This window comes from Brassica oleracea, chromosome C3, assembly GCF_000695525.1.
Source record: "Brassica oleracea var. oleracea cultivar TO1000 chromosome C3, BOL, whole genome shotgun sequence".
Classification (NCBI taxonomy): domain Eukaryota; kingdom Viridiplantae; phylum Streptophyta; class Magnoliopsida; order Brassicales; family Brassicaceae; genus Brassica; species Brassica oleracea.
Genome location: NC_027750.1, coordinates 998,370 through 1,022,349, shown reverse-complemented (window position 1 = coordinate 1,022,349; position 23,980 = coordinate 998,370). Strand labels below are relative to the sequence as shown.

The 23,980-nt window shown below is 37.6% G+C and overlaps 5 protein-coding genes across 6 annotated transcripts; 3 read left to right on the top strand and 2 right to left on the bottom strand.

Annotated features, from left to right (window-relative positions):
- Positions 1–307: 307 nt before the first annotated feature.
- LOC106332580 (probable pectinesterase/pectinesterase inhibitor 47) lies at positions 308–4,222 on the top strand. 2 transcript variants are annotated; one of them, XM_013771054.1, is made up of 5 exons: positions 308–501; positions 882–1,558; positions 2,889–3,243; positions 3,312–3,503; positions 3,582–4,222. In XM_013771054.1, exons 1-5 carry the CDS (start codon positions 321–323, stop codon positions 4,088–4,090), a joined length of 1,914 nt encoding a protein of 637 aa, XP_013626508.1. In that variant the 5' UTR covers positions 308–320; the 3' UTR covers positions 4,091–4,222. The 2 variants fall into 2 exon arrangements, with proteins under 2 accessions (XP_013626508.1, XP_013626507.1); XM_013771053.1 differs by lacking the exon at positions 308–501 and having other exon boundaries at positions 796–1,558.
- A 377-nt stretch (positions 4,223–4,599) lies between these two features.
- Positions 4,600–6,936, bottom strand: LOC106333263 (probable pectinesterase/pectinesterase inhibitor 46). Its single transcript, XM_013771730.1, has 2 exons — positions 5,882–6,936; positions 4,600–5,359 (listed from the first exon to the last, which is right to left on the bottom strand). Exons 1-2 carry the CDS (start codon positions 6,909–6,911, stop codon positions 4,680–4,682), a joined length of 1,710 nt encoding a protein of 569 aa, XP_013627184.1. The 5' UTR covers positions 6,912–6,936; the 3' UTR covers positions 4,600–4,679.
- A 5,892-nt stretch (positions 6,937–12,828) lies between these two features.
- Positions 12,829–14,118, top strand: LOC106329314 (nicotianamine synthase 1). The gene has a single exon (XM_013767954.1). The coding sequence runs from the start codon at positions 12,910–12,912 to the stop codon at positions 13,870–13,872; it is 963 nt and encodes a 320-aa protein (XP_013623408.1). The 5' UTR covers positions 12,829–12,909; the 3' UTR covers positions 13,873–14,118.
- Positions 14,119–15,830: 1,712 nt separating this feature from the next.
- On the top strand, positions 15,831–18,509 carry LOC106334517 (histone-lysine N-methyltransferase, H3 lysine-9 specific SUVH1-like). The gene is made up of 3 exons (XM_013772806.1): positions 15,831–15,972; positions 16,177–18,171; positions 18,273–18,509. The coding sequence occupies exon 2, from the start codon at positions 16,179–16,181 to the stop codon at positions 18,123–18,125; it is 1,947 nt and encodes a 648-aa protein (XP_013628260.1). The 5' UTR covers positions 15,831–15,972; positions 16,177–16,178; the 3' UTR covers positions 18,126–18,171; positions 18,273–18,509.
- A 217-nt stretch (positions 18,510–18,726) lies between these two features.
- Positions 18,727–23,470, bottom strand: LOC106334516 (phospholipid-transporting ATPase 1-like). The gene is made up of 6 exons (XM_013772805.1): positions 21,486–23,470; positions 20,049–21,019; positions 19,844–19,967; positions 19,553–19,772; positions 19,027–19,485; positions 18,727–18,949 (listed from the first exon to the last, which is right to left on the bottom strand). Exons 1-6 carry the CDS (start codon positions 22,942–22,944, stop codon positions 18,727–18,729), a joined length of 3,456 nt encoding a protein of 1,151 aa, XP_013628259.1. The 5' UTR covers positions 22,945–23,470.
- Between the last annotated feature and the right edge of the window lie 510 nt (positions 23,471–23,980).

Genomic DNA, 23,980 nt, shown 5'->3' with positions numbered 1-23,980 from the left:
ATAATAATGATAAGATTATAAATTAAATGTAACATGACTTTCTACTAATAGATTCATTAGGTTCATTTTTAAAAAAATCATACATGAGTCAAAGTTGTGATTTCTCTTTTAATATATTAGATATATACGTGCCTATATAATTTCGTAAAGTTATTTATAATTTTCCCTCGGTCTAATTATTCGTAGACAAGGCAACACATGCGCATTACATTATTAATTCTCTCTCTACCATGCAATATTTATAAATGTATATATGTATTCTACCATGCATAAATAGGACAAGCTCTTAATTAGTAAACATCAAGAAAGAAGCAAGAAAAATGCAAACACAACACTTCTGTTCATCTCTCTTGTTCCTGTCTCTTCTATGTCTGTCATGGGCTTTGATAATCTCATCGACGCAGCCTCCATCACAGCCACCGACTCAGCCTCCATCACAGCCACCGTCACAGCCTCCATCACCGCCACCTTCACAGCCTCCAGCGCAGTCTCCATCACAACAAGCCAAAATCGCTTGTAAATCCACTCCTTACCCAAAGCTCTGCCGCACAATCCTCTCCGCCTTCAAATCCTCACCGTCCGATCCATACCGTTATGGAAAGTTCACACTCAAGCAATGCCTCAAACAAGCACGTCGCCTTTCCAAAGTCATCAACCGATTTAATTATTCGTAGACAAGGCAACACATGCGCATTACATTATTAATTCTCTCTCTACCATGCAATATTTATAAATGTATATATGTATTCTACCATGCATAAATAGGACAAGCTCTTAATTAGTAAACATCAAGAAAGAAGCAAGAAAAATGCAAACACAACACTTCTGTTCATCTCTCTTGTTCCTGTCTCTTCTATGTCTGTCATGGGCTTTGATAATCTCATCGACGCAGCCTCCATCACAGCCACCGACTCAGCCTCCATCACAGCCACCGTCACAGCCTCCATCACCGCCACCTTCACAGCCTCCAGCGCAGTCTCCATCACAACAAGCCAAAATCGCTTGTAAATCCACTCCTTACCCAAAGCTCTGCCGCACAATCCTCTCCGCCTTCAAATCCTCACCGTCCGATCCATACCGTTACGGTAAGTTCACGCTCAAGCAATGCCTCAAACAAGCGCGTCGCCTTTCCAAAGTCATTAACCGCTTCGCCCAGCGCGTACAGAAAGATCCCGGAGCGTCCACGGCGGAAGAGGTCAGCGCGGTGGCTGACTGCGGCGACCTGGCGGAGCTTAGCGTTGAGTACCTTGAAACGGTTTCGGATGAGCTGAAAGCAGCGGAGCTCATGACGGAGGCGCTAGTTGATCGTGTGTCGAGTCTTCTTGGCGGCGTCGTGACGAACCAACAGACTTGCCTCGACGGTCTTGAGGACGCTAAGAGCGCGTTTGCGACGGTGATTGGATCGCCGTTGGGGAATGTCACGCAGCTCTACAGTGTATCGCTGGGGCTTGTGAGTCACGCGCTTAGCCGTAACCTGAAGCGGTATAAAGGATCCAAGGGTAAAATCTTTGGTGGTGGTAAAAAAGCTGTGCGTGAACCGCTCGAGACTTTGATTAAGGTAATTTCCTTTACTTTATTAGCTCTTTATTTTATTGTCTTCGTGGGTTTTTAAATAAACTTATTATGTGATTGTAAAACTAGATGCGACAAAAACTAGCATAAACAATAGACTAACCTATGTGTTTAAAAATAAAAAAAACAATAGACTAACCTACAATGTCGGAATATTAAGATACGTTGAGAAATGGTTAATATAAGTATTGTTTACTTTAATATTCTTAATATAGTTAATTATATAAAAAAAAAATATATAGTTACTTATATTGAATTTATTCTATATAACTAATAATAAATATGTATGTGAAAATACTTATTAAACTTTGCTAGGTTTGGCATCCCTGTGGTGGACCGGGAATATTTCACAATACTGACATTGAGACAAATCATATCCTACAAGTTTAGAAGTTTAAAACAATGTACAAAACTATACTTTTAACAAATTGGAAAATAAAATATAAATAGGTAAGAGGCAACGTATTAGAAAAAAATGAATTCATCATTTTTAGTTGCTTTAAATTTAGGAAAAGTACATAATGGCCTCTTAATTATTGTAGTATTTTATCTCACAGACTAATTTACTTTACTTAATGATCAAATGTGCGTCGGTCATAAACTCCTTGAGCTCTATTTTTTTTATTTGGGTGAAGGATGTAATTAAACTGATCGGATCATTAGGTGTATAATTATATAAATTATCTTATTCGTTTTGGTCAACTTATAGATCTGCACGTGATTCAAATAGTGGTTGGAGTGTACGTACGTACTTAGTACAATCAATAATGGCATATGGCCCACATATAATACAAAGTCAACGAAATTCTGTGAATATGTCGAAAGACGTTTGAGTTTTGACTTGCAAATTTAAAACTAGAAAGTACAAACATTAATCACTTGAAAGTTAAAAGTTGAAACTTAACACGAAAATATGCAACAAAAGATATGCGAATAAAAATCACATGGGTCCACATGGTATTTCCGGACCAATCAATACCCTCACATGGATTCCCTCACATGGATTCCCTCCCCCCCAGTTTTGTCATGTTCATTATGATTATGATCATGAACTCGATAATCAGTATTATGTTAAGAGCACGATTAACGCTGAAACCCCACATGGGGTTTTTCATTTTTTTTTTTTTTTTTTTTTTTTTTTTTTTTGTGGGGCCTGCAAACAGTTGAAAAACTCACCAAAAGTCGGTCTTTATTTTGGCTTCCCTACAATCGATTTTACCCATTTCTGTGGGCCCCCCACCTAAAAACCCCTCTATAACCCGCGATAATCGTGGCCTAAGTATCTAATAACTAACTATAAAATAATCATTGTGAAGGTTTTACGTAAAACATGCGACAAGAGCAAAGATTGTAGGAATGATAGGAAATTAGGTGAGCTAGGGGAAACGAGTGGTGGCTCGATCCTCGTAAGAGAAGCGGTGATCGTCGGTCCATACGAAAACGATAACTTCACCACCATAACTGAGGCTGTCGCTGCCGCACCTAACCACACATTTCCCGAGGATGGCTACTACGTCATCTATGCAAGAGAAGGTCTTTACGAAGAGTACATTGTCATTTCAAATAAGAAAAGGAACATAATGCTTATTGGAGATGGAATCAATAAAACCATCATTTCTGGAAACCACAGTTTTATTGATGGCTGGACTACTTATAATTCTTCAACCTTTGGTAAAGTATCTTCGTTTTTTCTTTTCTTACATATACTAGATTAATAGTGATTTAACTGGCGTTTGTAGCGGTGGTTGGAGACCGATTTGTTGCAGTTGATGTGACATTCCGAAACACAGCTGGACCGGAGAAGCACCAGGCCGTGGCCGTGAGAAATAATGCGGATGGATCGACATTTTATCGGTGTAGTTTCGAAGGCTATCAAGATACTCTCTACGTGCATTCTTTAAGACAGTTTTACCGTGAATGCGATATATACGGTAATGATATAGTTTACATTTTTAACTCCAAACTAATACAACAATATTTTTTGAATTATTTTATCTTTGCTGTTACAGGTACCATAGATTTTATTTTCGGAAATGCAGCTGCAGTATTTCAAAACTGCAATATATATGCTCGCAAACCAATGGAACACCAGAAAAATGCAGTGACAGCCCATGGAAGAACCGACCCAAACCAAAAAACCGGAATATCCATAATCAATTGTACAATTGGAGCTGCTCCGGACCTCGCTGCTGACCCCAACCCGGCCATGACATTTCTTGGGCGGCCATGGAAGCCTTACTCGAGAACGGTATACATCCAATCCTACATCAGTGATGCTATCCAACCAGTGGGATGGCTTGAATGGAATGGTACAACCGGGCTAGATACGATCTCATATGGTGAATATGACAACTTTGGACCGGGGGCTAATACAAGCAAGAGGGTCCAGTGGTCAGGTTATAGCCTATTGAACTTGGCACAAGCCATGAACTTCACCGTCTACAATTTCACTTTGGGAGACACTTGGTTGCCTCAAACTGACATTCCCTTCTACGGTGGGTTGCTTCGCACAGAATGAAAATGTCCTACTATGTTATATTCACAATTGATCCTGCGCCAAAAATAAATGTAATAAAAATTACTATTCATTTTTGCTGTTAGAAATTTTGAATTTGGTGTTAGTTACTTTCTACGATGAACGTTTCATGTATTAGGGGGTTTATGCCTATGTCAAAACTTAAAAATATTTACTTAGTATTAATGAACAAAATAATTTTTTTATAAAACTCTTGAATTTTAAAAATATAAAGTTCCTCTTACTTAAAAATACGAACTAATTGATTGTTGTTCAAAAATTAAAAAATTGATTGTAGCCGTTGATGCAGTGCTATATTACATGCATGGTTTTCGTGAAGCAAATAAGTCGTATACCTCGAACAATATATTAATATGTATAATGTATTACTATAATCATCTCGTAACATATGCAAAACTTCATAAAGGAAACTTCATAAAGGAAAATAAATTGAATTGTATGATTATATTTGTTGATGGTAAGAAACAAATTCAGAAACTTTGAAAGCCACACAACACATGAAAACTGGAAGGAGAAATTGTATGTTCGTTAAAAAAAATTAAAGAACGACAGGCATTTCAGGTAAAAAGAATCAAAAATCAGATTTGAATGGAACTTTGGTCGACGGTAACCACTTTTTGCCGTCGATGAAAGGTTTAACTGTAAACCTATTCGCTTCCTTCTTTGTTAAAAACGTCCTCAACCCTCTCCATTTAACTCGGTTCTTCGTGGAGGCTCCTGGCCCAAAATTTAAGTGCTCGGCATAGAAGATAGTGTCTGGAGCATTGTCTCCTACCCACGGTAACCACCCTTTAGGGTTGATAAATCCGTCCATGAAAGACTTCATGATCACCGTGGTAGAAAAATCTTTCCAAGGCCGGCCTAGGAACGTTTGAACATCAGTTAAGTCATCCAAAGGCAAGATGGTACAATTGTGGATAGAGATTCCAGTGTTTTGGTTCGGATCTTTCTTTCCCTGAGCGGTTATGGTGTTTTGCTGGCCTTTCATAGGACGACGAGGTAAAATGTTGCAGTTCTGGAAAACAACCGCAGCGTTTCCGAATATAAAATCGACTGTTCCAAAGATGTCACACTCTCGATAAAACTGACGTTGTGCATGAGCGTACATCGTGTCTTGAAAAGCATCCATGGTGCATCTGTAGAACACAGATAAGTCTGCGCTCACCATAAGAGCTACGGCTTGGTGCTTGGCTGGACCAGCAGTGTTTCGGAAACCCATGTCCCTAGCCATGAATCCCTTTCCGAAGACAGCTATACAATTCAAAGAAATAAATTAATAAAAGATCATATGAAATTACATACAAATGAGCAAAAACACTAGTGTGTATGGAATTACACACTAGTAGCGAGTTTAATATAAATAAGTACTCCAACTCAGTTCAATTAGCTAACAAGTCACACAAAACCCAAATTCTCATATATAAATCCAGCATTTTCCAAAAGCATCTATTGTTCTTTCTGCGTGTGTGTGCATGAATATTTTTAGTAAAGTTATCTAAATTAATCAAATTATAAATTTTGAAATATTTCAATTGTTATTTTTTAAATTATAAACGCAAAAACAAATCATTCGGCGTTTACATTAATCAGCAAAAAAATTTAAGTGAAATAGAAAAATGACTTGGAAACGCAATTCTCATATATAAATCCAGCATTTTTCAAAAGCATCTACTGTTCTTTGTGTGTGTGTGTGTGTATGAATTTTTTTAGTAAAGTTATCTAAATAAATCAAATTATAAATTTTTAAAGATTTTCATATGTATAAGTACTTACCAAATGTGGCCGTTTGGAAAGTTGGTGTTCCATCGATAAAGTTAAGTCCACCAGAGACAATAGTCTTACTCTGTCCATCACCAACCATCACAACGTTCCATTTCTTCTTCTCAACCCTAACATTCTCCACGTAAACTCCTTTCTTCACATAAATTATCGTACGCTTCTCATTCTTCTCTTCCACTTCCACTAAAGCCTCACTTATCGTCCTATACTTCCCTGACCCATCTTGCGCCACCACAATGTTCGCTATCTTCCTTAAATCACTACTCTCCAAAAGTCCCCTAGCACTCATCATCGGCAAGTCAGCTTCAGCAGTCGCCAGTAAACGACGATGGTTAAGCTTAATCGAGTCAGCGATTTTCCCTAGCCACGTTATGATCGCTAGCGCATTGCTCGTCATCTCCGTGGAATTTTTCAAATGCGTCTCTCCAAACGTCGTCGTGTTAGGGTTGTTAGCTTCGACCAATGCCTCCATGCACGTTTCTTGGTACGTTTCAACGGAGCTAAGCCACGTCCTGAGATCCGCAACACTCTTGGTGGACGACGTCGTATGGTCTTTGAGTGACGTCATTGTCTCGTTGAGTTGGTCAACGGCTAGCTCGATAAGCTCCACGCAAGCTCCCATCGCTGCTGACGTGGCATTGTCCGTGTGTTTGTTGTCGGAGAATCCGTTAAGGACTTTTGTGAGCTCCGTGAGCGTGATTTGGACAGCGTAGTTGAATAGCTCCTCAGGGTTTAGTGTGCTCGCGTTTGGAGCGGATCCAACGGTCTCAAGACATTTGTCTTTGTGTAACGTAACGTCGCACACGGCTTTCACCGAGACGGAGATTGAATCTCCGTTACCGTTACCCTCCGTTGACGACGGTTTCTTGCCGCTACTGTTAGCTGCGGTGCCGACGACTGCTCCTACCACGATGCAGACGAGGACGATGGAAGATATAGCGATAATGGCGATTCTCTTTTTCGTCCTTCGACTTGCCTCGAGTTTGGCTTGTTCATGCTCGTCGAGTTTGCCGTAGGAGGCCATTTTGATATTATCGAATGATATTATCAAATGTTTTGGCTTTTGAGTGATTCGTTTTCATTTGCATATAAGGATTTTATAGTGTTGTTGATTTATATATTTTATTGGCTTGAAATGAATATGAAATTTGGTTATACGCGGTGGATACATATTTGCGTGCGAGGCACTTAGATGAATCGTTTGATACTTTCATTATTAAGCCTAGGGACATTGCGAGTGCTTCTCATGTTTTTTTATATGCTAGAATCTTGCTGTTTTTATTAATTTATTTAAACTAAAAACCAATTTTAATGTTTAGAAACGGATTTTATAACTGAAATGACATTTGATTTATTATGTTCTGTAAGATTCGTTTTATTTTATTTATATTTTACAAATATACTTTTCAATCAAATTAAAATATTGCACTTAGTAGAGATCTTATTCAAAACTATTGTATGTATTCCATCACTATGTGGGAGTGGGATACCAAATCACATATGTATGGTCCACTTGTAGTACTTTTTCCTCAATAGTTAAATGATATATGAACTTCCCTACACATCATTTATTCAATCCATGTCCAACTATATATTATCCGATTAGTACGATATTGTCCATTTTAGCTCTTAGACAAGCTCGCATGAATTTACTTTTGGTTTTCTTCCTAAAAGGTCTCATACTAATTAGAGTTGGACATCTCTTTATATATTAGACATTCCTTCGTCTAATATCCAATGTGGAACTTTGTTTGATATTTCACATTCTCCCCCTCAAACTAAGGACAACACTCATCTCGTGTGTTTCTTTCCTTTGAGAATGCGCCTCCCACAACATCTCGGTCCTTTGAGAACCTCCCTTATTCTTACTTGAAGGGTCCACTTCCTATTTGAAGGGTATTTTGGTCTTCTTCCAGATCTTCGTCAACCTGACGCTCTGATACCAATGTTGAGATTTATTCAATTCATGTCCAACTCTATATTATCCAATTAGTACGATATTGTCCACTTTGGACCTTAGACAAGCATGTATGAATTTACTTTTTGTTTTCTTCCCAAAAAACCTCATACTAATTAGAGTTGGACATCTGTTTATATATTAGACATACCTTCGTCTAATATCCAATGTGGAACTTTGTTTGATATTTCATAACCTCCAAACCACACGTCAAGTTTAATTTGTGATTACTTAAACCTCAAAATTTTCTCTAAGAGCTAATCCCTCTTAAACTAGATTAGATGAATGGTATACTACTAACGATTATGGCCTGCATCAATAATCCCAAGAAGTCAGGTTGAAGAACGGTCTCAAATTAATATATAGGGTGTCACCAAAACTTGAATAAACCAATTAACATAATGTATAACTTTTTGGTAAAAATGTTAATATCATTAGAAATGAAATGGCTTAAGGTTACAGCCTATGTTAGCTACATATAGTTTGGTCTTATATTACCCGTGTGCTAACCAGCATGACCACATTATCCAATACGAGACAGACTAGCTGATCTATATATCCATTGGCTTAAAGAAGTCAAGCACATCTAAACAAAATTCCAGTGATCCCCGATCCAAACTCGGATCAAGTAACTTATATTTATCTTTAGAGGTATAGATCGTTTACCTTTTAAAGGGACAAGGCACTGATGAATTATATTTGTCCATATTTGAAATCTTAGCTACATATAGATCGTTACCTATAAAGGGACACGGTGTAGCGTTGAAGAATTTTCCGAAAACATTAGAAAGGTTATAAGTATTTGCAAAAGTATATTCTCTCTAGACGGATGCTGGATGCACGTTTTAACATACACATTATAACATGTTATCAGTTTTGGTAAAAACATGTAATCAAATGCAATCATCTTAGTTGATATATTCCAAACCATGACTAGTTACACAAATCTTTGGTCTGGGTTTTCAGTTATGGATGTTATCTCATCTTCCAGAAATATGTATGCACATTCTTCTTTTTTCTTTGAACACTGTATGCATATTCAAATATCATATTCGTTAAACAATAATAATATGCGAGAAACATCATTTTTGGCATCGATATAACTTTTTGTTGATATTGACTTGTTGATAGATGCTTTGATTAGTGGCTGCAAATCTTTGTTCTGTCCACCACTTATTATATGCAACATATTAAAAGTTAAAAACAGTACCACACATTATTTAAATATCAAAAATATATGTTTTATTTATGGATTTTGATATTGCTATAAATAGACGAAACATGTATGGTTGTCTAATTATGAATTTAAACAGCGACATGGTGGACGTTGTTCTAGTACTCAACAAGCTTCCTTTTAAGCAAAATGAATTTATACAACTACAGTTAAACTGTTTCCAATTCTAAGGTTGGAAAATATTAACAAAGAAAGGTGAAAAAGAAAGACATACATACTTGTTTTTCTTTAACACTTCAAACCATTTTATTTAGTTTTCTCACATATATTTTTGAGACTTGAATTTATAGTTTGTGCTGTGTAAGTAAAAGTTTTAAAGGTAAAATTAAAAGCAAACGAAACAATCAAGATCACTATATGCATTTCAACAAGAAGTTATACTGTACAGTTCAAAAAAAATGTTATACTGTACTACGCTTGATTTGAAGTCTGAATACAAAATCGTATTTTGTTTTTAGGATCATATCTGTCAACGTACGTTGAGAGGGACTTCAATTTGGCCATTCATTTTACGCAAGAGGCACAAATAATGTAAATAATAAGATCAATGTATATGTAACATCAGTTTAATTCAATTCTGTTTATTTCTAACCATTCATATAACTTGGAAATTACGTTATACGTTCAATCATTATATACTTTACAAGCTTAATAGAAAATCTGTTATTAATGTGTAATTTTTTCCCATTTTCGCACATACTGATTATCTTTTCTACCCAATTTTTTACCTCTACCACTTCAAGAAGTGAGATTTATTATGTTCAAAAAAAGAAGAAGTGAGATTTATTGTGAACCAAGCATGCGAGTGAACGGAATCTAATATTTGACGACTGTTTGTAATTCAACTATATGTCATATGAATATGATATCCAACTAAATCATATCTTATATTTTAAATATGCTACATTTTCGTGGTGACTTATCAAATGTTCTGAGACATGCCATATAATTAATTACCATTTACCAACTATCACATACGTTATCTCGCGTATAGACGAACGAGTGATAATATTTAAAATCAAAAGTTCAATTCTGCAAACACGTATAAAGACAATGTATTCTCAATATCTCCTATTATAATTCCATTCATACGTGTAGCAATGAAACTACTACTTACATCTAGTGTAAGAGTTTGACCAATCAACAATTATTAAATTTTAAGATACCAAAATCAGTATAATTAAATCGCACCAAAATCATGTAAAAGTCCATAGAAAATAAAACAAAATTCAGTTTTCAACTGTAGTACGTGTCAAGTAAATAATTTATCAAAAGACTTATTTATATAAGATTTCACCTTAGGAATCAAACCGAGAAAAAGAGATTCCTCGATCCAAAATCATTGAAAAACGTTGAAACATAGTTCTTTGGAAGCCTTTTGAGGCCTGTCCAGATGACCCTGGTTCACTTCCCAGCCCCAATATGGGACTGTTCACTGTTCGGGAAGCATATCAGTACGTACCCACAACTTAAATACATTATCTACATATAGTTTTGATGTTTTATTATACAGACTTACGAGGCGCACCTTTCGTGATCTTTAAAATAATAATGAATGATATAATTGGAAAGAGTTGTATCATATGGTAGTCCAAGTTGTGGGTCATGCCATGTGGGTAAAGACTATATAGTTCATTTAGTTTGGAATGGTTTATGCCGCTCTTTTAATTTCCAGCATATATGTATGTGTAAAAGGAATATATTGGGGTGTGCTTACGTATAAAATAATGCATATGCAAATAGATAATTGAAATACTTTTAAATAATACAGTTTATTTATCTGATTAGTGACTAGATAAGTTATGTCTAATGCAAATGCATGTTTATTATAACTGACAAAGAGAAAAATCGAACTAGAATCATATAGTCAATCCTCATTTCTGCGACTGTCTTACCGGTTTCTTTATACGTCTAAACTAAGTATTAAAATTTGGGTATTATAATATGTATGCACCAATATACAACCAGTATATTGAATTTTGAGTTTCAAAAAATTAGTTTAACTCAGAAGAATATATGAACTCAATTTATACAGAAATAAATAAGTTAACCATCAGATTCTTACACAGACAATTTTATGTGTAACTAACCTAAAAAACATTTTATTATTAAAAATAATCTATAATTATTTTTAACATATAAAGCTATATTTTTATAAATATATAAAATAAATACTAATTAAGTATTATGAATTAGTTATTTTAAATATTTATATAGCACGAAAAATTACATAGTTATTATGTACGTAGAGATGATTTGAGATTATATCATTTTAAACAAACTAGGTGTTTCGCCCGTATATGCGAAGATAAACATTTTATACTTAATTATTAATACATTCATTACTAATTAAAAACTATAATGACAAATTATTGTTTATATTTTTTATAAAATTATTATTTATATTTTCGTTTGAAAATTCTTGCATATAATTTTTTTAAGAAATTATATTATATTCATTATTAAATCTTAAAAGTATTCTCTTTTCAATTATATAAATTAAAAAAGTTATTTGATAAGTATTTAATTATGTGTTTTCTGTTTTTTTTTTAATTTTTAATTATTTTATTAAAATATATTTTTTCAGATAACAACACAGTGTATATATAAATTATCTTCTTTTTTTTTCGGTAACCGGCGGTTTCCGGCGACCGTGGTCAACCGGATAATTCTTATCATTCTTAATTTTAATCACTTACCTAATCAAAATAATTTAAATTCGTTTTTATTTTATAACTAATTTATATATCTTATATATTAAAACAGAAGTCACAACCTTGATTCATGTGTGATTTTTTTAAAAATGGACCTAATTGACATATTCATAGAAAATCATGTTACATTTAATCTCTAATCTTATCATTTAAATTTTGGGTCTACCAGAAATTTTTTTATTGGACTATCAATAATTGGATTTAAACAATAGATGATCCATTGGATTTATAGATAATATAAATTAAATAGATATAATTTAATGTTGTAATACTATATCTCCATATGTTAATTATTTAAATATTTGTCGATGTTAACTTTTAAAATTATAAAAAAAAAATTTTAAATAACAAAAATCATATTATCTAACAATGATTAATCTTTACTACCTTAAACCAATGAAAAAAAATTTTAAACTATATAGTTTATTTTAAAAAATTAAACAAAAACTAAATGTTTAATTATTTACTCGATAATATAAATCTATGAAGAGAAAAGTTTATTTTTTAAAAAAATTTCTAAATTTGTGAAATGTTACAATATCTTTGAATATGACAATAAAATAACATTTTACTAATCTTTATATATATAATTATGATTTTAATAATGAAATAATAATCCGAAAATATATATATAGAAGAAGATACAAATACATGTGAAAGTTTGAAACAATCTATTCAATGAAAAAAATATACCGTAAAATTATTATGTTTTAAAATTGATAGACATATTTATATTATAATATATACTAATTTAGAATTGAAAACAAAATGTTTACATAAAAATAAATGAAAACAAAAACTCGCGCAGTTGCACGGGTCGAGATTTAATTTTATTTATTAAAGGTATAAACGATATTACCAATTTAATTTCTAACGTGGAAGTTCGAATGCTAAAAATATCGCAAGTAATAGTATAGATACAAAGTATATAAATAAAATCATTGATAGATAAATAATTTCAGCGAAGAAGGGACCCACAGCTACAACTGCCAATAAATAACGACCCTTTGTGAAGGTTAAAGCCACAACACAAAGATTTTCAAAAGTCTTAAAAAGAATACTTAAGAAATCAAATACTTATCATCTCTCTCCAAAAAGATAACCTCATAGTGTCGACATGGCTTGCCAAAACAATCTTGTTGTGAAGCAGATCATCGACTTATACGACCAAATTTCAAAGCTCGAGTGTTTGAAACCTTCAAAAAATGTCGACACTTTGTTCGGACAACTCGTGTCCACGTGCTTACCCACGGACACAAACATCGATGTCACAAAGATGAGTGATGAAGTCAAAGACATGAGATCTAACCTCATCAAGCTATGTGGTGAAGCCGAAGGCTATTTAGAGCAACACTTCTCCACAATCTTGGGGTCCTTACCAGGAGACCAAAACCCACTTGACCATTTAAACATCTTTCCTTACTATAACAACTACCTCAAGCTAGGCAAGCTCGAGTTTGATCTCTTGAGTCAACACTCGAGCCATGTTCCCAACAAGATTGCCTTCGTTGGCTCTGGACCGATGCCTCTCACATCCATCGTCTTGGCTAAGTTTCATCTCAAGAACACGACGTTCCACAACTTTGACATCGACGCACACGCAAACACACTCGCTTCAAGCCTCGTCTCTCGCGATCCAGACCTCTCAAAACGCATGATCTTCCACACAACGGACGTGCTAAACGCTACCGAAGGGCTAGACCAATACGACGTAATTTTCTTGGCGGCTCTCGTTGGGATGGACAAAGAGGCAAAGGTCAAAGCCATCGAGCACTTGGAGAAGCACATGGCTCCTGGAGCTACCCTCATGCTAAGGAGTGCTCATGCTCTTCGAGCTTTCTTGTATCCAGTCGTTGACTCTTCTGACCTCAAAGGCTTCCAGCTCTTGACCATCTATCATCCGACCGATGACGTTGTTAACTCGGTTGTCATCGCACGCAAGCTAGGTGGTTCGACCACGACGGGGGTCAATGGTACTCGTGGCTGCATGTTCATGCCTTGTAACTGCTCTAAGGTCCATGCGATTATGAACAATCGTTGCAAGAAGATGATGATCGAGGAGTTTAGTGCCATCGAGTAACTAAAGCAAGTAATTACTGAACACATCTCATCTCTTGAGACTATATGTGTTTTAATGTTTTTGTCTTGTATTAATTTCTCTTTTTAATTTCATGTGATCTTGTGTGTTTTCTGACGTGTGTGTGGCTCGTATAAGTTGGTGAATTTTGAGTTCTTTGACCTTCGTTATGAACTGTGAAGATACAGAAGAACTCTTTCTTTGTTCCCTTTTTTTCATCAATAAAAAATAATATAAATAATGTTTTTATTTGCTTGGTATAAATTCTTGAAAAATCCACATCCATATACTATTATGTTATCATATTGGTTTTGTTTGTGATTGATGTATGATTGTATGGTAATGGTGGCTCAAAAAGAAATACACCAAGACTAGAACTACACCAAGCCCATGAATGCGATCAGTTTATAGGATTCATATTTGAAATATTGATTTGAACAACCAAACAAAATTTTAATTTGATTTGATTTGATTTGCTTAAAACATGAATGGCAAGAAATTAGTTTGAAACTTTTTGTCAATTGTCCATATGATTTTTTTTGGGGGGTGGTAAAAAAAATTATTAGAAACAACTCTATCCGATTATATATATAGTTTAAAAGAGAAAATATACATGCATCTGAAGTTCTAGTATTTCTTATCCGATATATATAATTTACATGGAAAATTATTATGCATCTCTTTCTAGCTTGTTTTTTTTTTGCTAGAAAATCCGCATGAACATTTCAACTCATGAAGAAGATATTGATCAAGTTTAAACTCTCGATTGGTAGGCGAAGCGTTGTGTTCTTTTGGTGACAAACTATAGTGTTTAAGAGCATCTCCAACGTAAAACACCATTTTTTCTTTCAAAATGGAGTAAAAGTGAAAATGAAGTAAAATTGCTCTAATCCTACTTCATTTCTCACTTTATAATGGAGTGATGAACAAAAAAAAAAATAGATTATTCTATTTATGGAGTAAACTTCATTATGGAATGAGATATGGGGTTGGGTTGGAGCATTCTTTACTCCATAATCACTTTTACTCCATTTTAGAGAAAAAAAAATGGAGTAGGGATGGAGATGCCCTAAGAGCATCTCCAATGTAAAACACCATTTTTTCCTCTAAAATGGAGTAAAAGTGAAAATAGAGTAAAATTGTTCCAATCCTACTCTATTTCCCACTCTATAATGGAGTGATGAACAAAAAAAAATAAATTACTCTATTTATGGAGTAAACTTCATTATGGAATGAGATATGGGGTTGGGTTGGAGCATTCTTTACTCCATAATCACTTTTACTCCATTTTAGAGAAAAAAAAATGGAGTAGGGATGGAGATGCCCTGAGTCTTCTCTTCAACGGCGTAAGACGCCAACTGTGATGGATTCTTGTTGCATCTCCAATAAAAAAAATATATATTTCTAGTATTGTAGTAAGTGTATCCTTAGGTTTCCTTGATATTAGATATGTGATCTTGCTAGTTCTTCAAATTGTTTTTAGGACAAGTCACTCTGTGTACTCATAGCCTGTGCTTGATTAAAAATTAGACTTTTTTTTTCTTGATCAAGTAATCTTACTAGTTCTTCAGATTGTTTTTAGGACAAATCACTCATAGCTTGTGCTTGATTAAAAATTAGATGAAAATGATTTTAACTGCATAGCCAAGAATCTTAGCTCAAGTTCCAAAACTTATTCAATGAGATAGTGAAAACAATTGAGCCAAGGGAAACGACAACCATCTGATTACACACGTGTTGACAACCAACCGGCAGCTGACAAAAGCTCCAAAAGTTCATTACATCACTTCAACAAGGAACGCAAGTACACAGTACGAAACTGAAACTGAAACGGAAGATACAACCTGCTCCGTAGGTAATCCAGTCATTTTTAGATCTTTGTACGGTCAAAGATGCAAATAGATTTTGATCCAACGGCTGATCTAATTAATCATCTTCTCCAACTATTACAGATTTTTTTTTTTTTTTTTGTTACCAAAGGTGGAAACTTTCAGCTCGATTTGTTTCCCTCTTCATTCTTCTTCTCCTCTCTGTCTCTCTCATCTCTGAAAACCCTAAAAATCTGAACGGAGCGATCTCGATCTCAAAGTCCGTACCTTTCAGGTTAATCATTCTTAAAGTTATAAGCTTTTCTGGGTTTCTTTCGCTTGAACATCTCTGAATCTGTGCATGCGTGTGATTTGGCTCTGAGTGTCTCTAATATCTTAGATTAATCTGATTAAAGACTCTGACTTTCACAGATCTTTTGTTAATTCTGAATAAAAATCTGATTTTTATCTAGGAATTTTTTTGTTTGTTTGTTTGCAGCTATGGAAGGGAGCTTCGGAGGCTACACTGACAAGACTCGAGTGTTGGATATAAAACCATTACGCACTCTCAAACCAGTGTTCCCAAGCGGGAACCAAGCTCCTCCTTTCGTCTGCGCACCTCCTTTCGGACCCTTCCCTCCTGGCTGCACACCTTTCTATCCCTTTAGCTCCTCTCAACACACTCCAGATCTCAACCAATCTCAACATCAGCCTTCGTTGGTTACTACTCTAAGAACATTCAGGTCTCCTCCTCCTCCTGATAATACAACATCTAATGGTGATGCTGTGGAGCCACCTGAGGGGTCAACAGTGAAGAGAAAGATCCAAAGAAAGCGGACTCCGATAGCTCAGAACCCGAATTTCTCGAGCGGGATCAGCGCGGCTGAGAAAGAGAACGGCGACAGGAAGCTGGTGATGAGTGTCCTCACGCGCTTCGACGCGCTGAGGAGGAGGCTTTCACAGCTGGAAGATGCGAAAGAATCCGTCACCGGGATCATCAAACGCCCTGACTTGAAAGCAGGGTCCACTTGCATGAGCAGAGGCGTCAGGACAAACACCAAGAAGAGAACCGGCCCTGTTCCGGGCCTCGAGATCGGCGACGTGTTCTTCTTCAGGTTCGAGATGTGTTTGATCGGTTTACATTCTCCATCCATGGCTGGGATTGACTATCTCGTCGTCAAAGGAGGAGGAGGAGAAGCAGAAGAAGAGCCTATCGCAACCAGCATTGTCTCCTCTGGCTATTACGACAACGACGAAGGTAACCCTGATGTGTTGGTGTACACTGGCCAGGGAGGTAACGCTGATAAAGATAAGCAATCGTCTGACCAGAAGCTAGAGAGAGGCAACCTCGCGTTGGAGAAGAGTCTGCAGAAGAATAGTCCGGTTAGGGTGATCAGAGGGTTGAAAGAAGCTTCTCAGAGCGCTAAGATTTACATATATGATGGTCTGTATGACGTCAAAGAGTCATGGGTGGAGAAAGGGAAGTCAGGACACAACACTTTCAAGTATAAGCTAGTGAGAGCTCCTGGTCAGGCTCCTGCGTTCGCTTCGTGGACTGAGATACAGAAGTGGAAGAAAGGTTTGCCTTCGAGGGAAGGAATGATCCTCACCGACCTCACTTCGGGTGTCGAAAGCATCGGAGTCTCGCTTGTGAATGTAGTTGACGCTGAGAATGGTCCTGCTTACTTCACTTACTCCACGACTGTGACGTCGTTTAAGCTTACTCAGCAGCCTTCTTATGGATGCGAGTGCGGCGGGGCGTGCAAGCCGGGGAACTTGAACTGTCACTGCATAAGGAAAAACGGAGGTGACTTCCCTTACTCCGGCAACGGAGTTCTCGTTAGCCGGAGGGGAATGGTACATGAGTGCAGCCCGGCTTGCCTCTGTCCGGGCTGCAAGAACAAGGTGACTCAGATGGGAGTGAAACTGAAGCTCGAAGTGTTCAAGACTGTGAACAGAGGATGGGGGTTACGGTCGTGGGATCCAATCCGTGCTGGTTCGTTTATATGTATATACGCAGGCGAGGCTATAGACAAATCGCAAATGCAGCCAGCGATGGCTAATGATGATTATACTTTTGATACGACGCGTGTGTACACCCCTTTTAAATGGAACTATGAGCCTGGCTTAGCGGATGAAGATGGTTCTGAGGAGATGTCTGAAGAGCCTGAGCTTCCGCTGCCTCTTGTGATCAGTGCTAAGAACGTGGGGAACGTTGCGAGGTTCATGAACCATAGTTGCTCGCCTAATGTTTTCTGGCAGCCGGTTAGTTATGAGAATAACGGTCAGCTCTTCTTGCAAGTTGCCTTCTTTGCTATTTCTCATATTCCTCCCATGACTGAGTTGACTTATGACTATGGAGTTACGAGAACTAGTGGAGCTCAGAGTTTATGTGGTAAGAAGAAGTGCTTTTGCGGATCAGAGTTTTGCCGTGGTTCATTTGGTTGATGATGGGGAGAGAAGAGTGACCTCTGATGATTTTTGGATGGGAAAGGTTAGTATCTCGTTTTTATTTGTTACTTATGTACTGAATCTATATTAGATATGTGAATAAAGCTTAAAAGATGGAACCTCTGGGCTTTGTTTATCTGGCAGTGAATGTGGTGGTGGCAACTAAAGTGTTAAAGTCTCGGTTTGATCTTCTCTTCAACAGCATAAGACGCAAGCTGTGTATGATTTTTTCGGGATTGTGGAAGATGTGTTCTCATGTTTCTCTCCTGTTGGATATGTAATCATATTAGTGTTCAGACCGTTTTTAAATTCTTGTGGAAACTTGTTTTTTTATTTTAGATTACATGAAACGAAATGAATGAAATTTTCAATTTTCTTCTCTTTACAAAGGAAAACTGGTGTGTATGTTACAACAAAATGTAAAATTACAGCCGGAGATTAAAGTAAATCTTCTGTTACACTACAAAACCCAAAACAAACTCTACTCTTGCATTAGTAAGCAAACCAAGAGGGAAAATGGAACATTTATAAAATATATACTTCCACTGAAGGGTATAAAGAATTTTGATTTTGAGAAAATGTGGTCTTTCCTGATATATCATCTCCTTGAAGGATCTCGAATCTGGTTCATTTCAGTTCCCATGTTTTGTTGGGGTTCACTGAAACTTCTAAGCTTCTCAACCTCCCTAGCAATCCGAACATCAGAAGGTCTGTAATACTCAACTAGAAACTTGATGGCGAATCTAGGAAGCAATGTTGTCACCACAATAGCAAGCAAGCAAAACCAGAACATCCATGTCTTCGCCACTTGGAATATTGCCCTGTCACATCCCCAAAAGTTAAAAAACATGTTGGCAAAAAAAATTGCAGGGAAAGCTTGAGGGAAAGAAGTTTATACCAGTAACCAGGGAGAGTGGGTATAACATCAATCACAACAACACATATACAAGCTGCAACAATGGATCCCCAAATGGCGGCGTGTGCGATCCAGTTCCATCTAATCACATCCATTGCCAAGTGAAGATTCACCACCACAACTGCGGCAATGGTCCACAAGTCTCCTAGGCTCGACGTGTCGATGGTACTGCCCCAGTAAGCAAAGAGAGGAATGAAGAAGATAGCTGCACTTTGCCAGACCGTGTCAAACATCGTATACCAGAAGAGCGTGGTCGAGTATCCCTCTGCTCTCTGGCCAACACCGTAGAGCTGAGGATGACTTAGAAGAATCCTCCTTCCGAGGTTTTTGTCGAGTATACCAATAACTATCGTGGGGAAGGAAGTGTATACGACTGAGTACAAGACACTACTCCATTCTGTGATGGCTGTTGTCAATGTGTAGCAAGTAAACAAAACGTACCTACGTGAAAATTGGTGAGGGTTAGGTGATTGTTTTTAAGACGGATTAGAACACAAAGAGTACTCACCAAAATAAAATTAGAACGAAAACTGCGTTTCTGTAGAAATTGTATAGTATCATGTATCCCATTCTTTGGTAGTTCCAGTGTCCATGGACGAGCAGAAGCGGAACTAAGAATCTGAACTGTCCCATTGCGAAATCAGACGCCATCACAGCTTGGCGACCTTCTTGGCCGCTGATTCCTACCCCAACATCAGCCATTTGGATCATGGAGACATCATTTGCACCTGAACAAATGAGATAGGTGAGAAAACCAAAACAAAGAACCTGCTTAGACATGATCAAGGAGACTAATTACCATCACCAATGGCAAGAGTCATGTCAGAAGTCCGGTTCTTGACAAGAGCAACGATCCCAGCTTTCTGAAAAGGAGCAACACGGCAGCAGAGAACTGCAGAGGATTTACAAGCCACTTGGAAGAGCTGCATAGTTTAAAAAAAAAAATATGAAATTACACCACCATGAAAGAGTACAAGACATAAGGGATCTTCTTCATCACTTACCACATCTTCAAGATCATTGTCGAGTACATATATGAGACTGGTACCGTCAATAATCAAAGCCACGCTTTCGTCATCATCATCCCTAGCAACACTAGCATTCGCTTCTTCTAAGCTCCTCCGACACGAATCCAACGAGTTGCTGTTTATCACAATCTGCCTCATGTTTCTAGTCAGAAGCCTCGAGGAGAAGCCAATGGAGATCGCTGTCTCTTGCTTGTCGCCTGTCAACACCCACACTTTAATCCCCGCGATCCTCAGAGACTCTATCGCCTCCGGGACGCCGCGCTGCAGTTTGTCTTCGATCGCAGTAGCTCCTACTATCCTTAGCTTAGTCTCGATGTTCCCAGCGACCTTTCTCAGCAGTCCAGCTCTACCGATCAAAGCCGTGCTCGCCGCCTCGAAGGAGGAATGCCACTGCTCAAACTCTGTATCGTTCAGCTTCCTCAACCCAACAACAAGAGTCCTCAACCCATCGGATGAGTAAGCGTGAAGCTGTTTCTTGGTCGCTTCAATGACGTCACCGTAGGATTCTTCGTCCATGACGCTGAACATCGACGAGTCTGCACCTTTTACAAAGAGCTTTACCGACGTGTCCGGGCATCCAAGTATCACCGACATTCTCTTCCGGTCGCTGTCGAACTCGTGCAACCCCAAAACGTTAAACGTCTGCATTTCTGCGCGGACGTTGATGACTATGTGGCCAGATGTTCTCTCTATGAGCAAGAAACCGTAAGCAGCTGCTGCGTAGACTAGTGCTTGCTCATCAGGGGACTCCCCTTGGTAATCTACCAGCTTTACGTTGGGATCAGATGTGTTGGTAACGATTGGCACGATTGTGTTGCAAGCTGCTAGTGAGAGGAAGAACTCATTCGCACGTTTTGCTTCTTCTGTTGCATTGCCGTTTCTCGTCAGCTGAAGAAGTGAAGGATCAACTCTCACCCTCATCTTTGGCTTCAAAGTAACTCCATCAACTGTATCAAAAGGTGTACGTCAGCTAACAGAGAAAACATACTATTTACCAGTCCTGCAGTTTTTGTCTGAACCCAACCAGCCGAACCGAAATTTTCGGTTTTGAGTTCGGTTTAGTTAGGTAGGGTTTAGGAAAATAATTTGGTTTTTGGTTCGGTTTTCGATTTTCAAACACAAAAAAATAAAAAAATAAAAGGAAAATAACCAAAAATTCGAACCGAATTTAACTGAAACGAATCCAAATTTAACCGAAATAACCGAATTTAACCAAAAATATCCTAATTTAAAAGAAAATTACACCGAAAAATCGGTTATTTTGGGAAAATGTGAAGAAAAGAAAATTATACCGAAATTAACAGAAAAATTCGGTTAATTTCGGAATTGTTTTTCAAAATTTTGGTTAACCAAAAACCGAACCGAAATAGCAGGGCTATTATTACTCTTAACAACACAAAAGAGTTTCTTTACCTTCAACGGAGTATCCCTCTTGCTCACTCTCAGCAGGCTCCCTGCCAGAGTAATCCACACCACCTATGCAGGCACATTGAAACTCCATCTTGTTGTCAGTGAGAGTCCCAGTCTTATCCGAAAACAAATACTTAATCTGCCCTAAATCTTCATTTATATTCAAAGCCCTGCACTGGAAACTCGAGTTCGAAGACTCATCATACATCAGATCATCTCTGGTCATGAAGTACGCTTGACCAATACGGACAAGCTCCATAGATATATAGAGAGAGATCGGTATCATGATCTGGTAGACAATAACCGCCATAAAGAAGGTGAAGAATATCTCCCAGCCCCAACCGTAGTAGTTATGATTCTTCCCTTCCGGCTTCACAGAGTAGTCCTTCCTCCTGTAAAACAGAATCGTGTCCAAGTCATCCCTGTGCGTTCTCAGCCACACAGCGGCCGTGGCAGCCGCGGTCGTGCACAAAGCTATCAGAAACAAAGACAGCAGAATGATCTCTAGATTCATCCGAGTCTCCAGCCTACTCCTCTTAGACGGCGCTCCAGAGTTGTTCAGCATAGCTTTCGTCTCACTCCCAGCGTATACAACAACACCTAAGGCCCACTCAGTGTTCTTAAGCTCACATCCTCTGAGGATAATATTAGAAGGTCCGAGAGAGAGCCTTCTCCCATCAATCTCCATGTTCGCTTGAAACCCGTATATGTTCCTGTTCGGTTTCTCACATTTAATAAACCCATCAAACGTCTCCAAATCAGTAGCTTTCTGAAGAGTCTCCTGCTTAGCGTACCTCGTCTTTAAATTAGACTCTCCATCTAGATTAGTCGTCTGCACGTAAACAACACCTGTAGGATCACTCGTAGCTAATAGCACCATGTCACAAGGGAGAGTCTGGTTGGACACAACTTTAATAACCTCTCCTACACGAATGTACTTCCACTGCTTCTCTTTAAACTCGTTATCCTCGAAAACTAAAGCCAACCTATTGTTCTCGACTCTATCTGATCTATGCCTCCTGAAATCCTCGTAAGCGTCTTTGATGGCTGAGACCAATAGGACGAACGCTAAGGGCATGATGGAGGCTCCTCTCCCGAAGACTGCAAGCTGAGGGAGCTGATTGAGGACAGCTATCACCAAAAAGTAGACGTAAGCGACTCTGTGGAACTGTTCGAATAAGTTTCTGGGGAGGAATGTGAAGACGGAGTATTTAGCTGTCTTGATTGAGTTCCCGGTGAAGTCGAAGGTCTCGTTGGTTCTGTCGGGGTCGTTGATGTAGATTAGACGAGCGTCCTCGTCTTTGATCTCCTTCTGAGACATGCTTAGCATCTCGGAGTCGGCTCCGGCTGAACCGTGGCGGATACGCTTGGAGCCTAGGTCGGCGAAAGTGACTTCTTTGTCTTTGGAGGAGATGCTCCATCGAGATGATATGGATTCGTGATGAGGCGGTGGTTTATCCATCGTTTTGGGAGGGGAGCTTTTATTAGGGATTAGGGATCGAATTGAAAGCTCTCATTGAGACAAAACCTCTCACGAAGGAGCTTTGAAAAGGATTACCCAGAGCTCGAATCGGAGATAAAGCCTTCTCCTTTGAAGGGACGGGGCAGCGAAATGAGGCGGATCCAGATCCTCAATTGGAGATGCTTTTTCGAGACGAAAATGGAATTGATCGAGCGCGGAGGGAACCCAGAGATTATTCCGGAAATGGGTAGATCCGGATTCTGGAGAATTTCACTTTTTTTACCCGAGAAAATGGATGTGTACGTCAATATGAAGAAGAAGCAGAGAAAACTAAAATTAAAAAAAAAAAAAAAAAAAAAAAAAAAAAAGAATTAATTGAGAAGAGATTATAAGGCTAATGAAGAACGAGATGGAGATGAATGCAAACGAGAGAGATCTGGTGAGGCAAAGAAGAGGAGAAGATCGGAGGAAGAAGAAGTCGCCAATGGCTGGCGACGGCGAGTATCTTTTATTCAGTTTTTTTTTTAATTTAATTTATATCTTTCATTTTAGAAATTAATAAAACACACACACAGATTATGGAGAGAAAGTGAGGAAAAGTCATGTCGTGTTGGTCCGGAGATGCACTCTTCTTCCGCAACTTTTTGTTTATTAGACCCGCCGTTATACAACTATTATCTTCTTACTTTTTTTTTCCAATATATTTTTGGAAAATATCACACAGTATGAATGAAATAGATTTTACATGAATGAATCAATTACAAAAAAGTTTACAAGCATCAAACAGAAAACAAATTATTGCATGAGGTATATGGTCTGGTGACTGGCATGAATGATCTTGTTAGCATGTTACATACAATTAGCTAGCTCGTCGAACTATTATATGGAAACTATTAACGCATTTTACAGAATTTTATATTTGAAAAGGTGATTGCTTATTTGATTTTTTTTTTAAAGGGCATAATTGCTTATTAGATTTTGATACACTTAAATTGAGTACTTAATATTGCAAGCTAATAGTGGTTATTGTAATGCC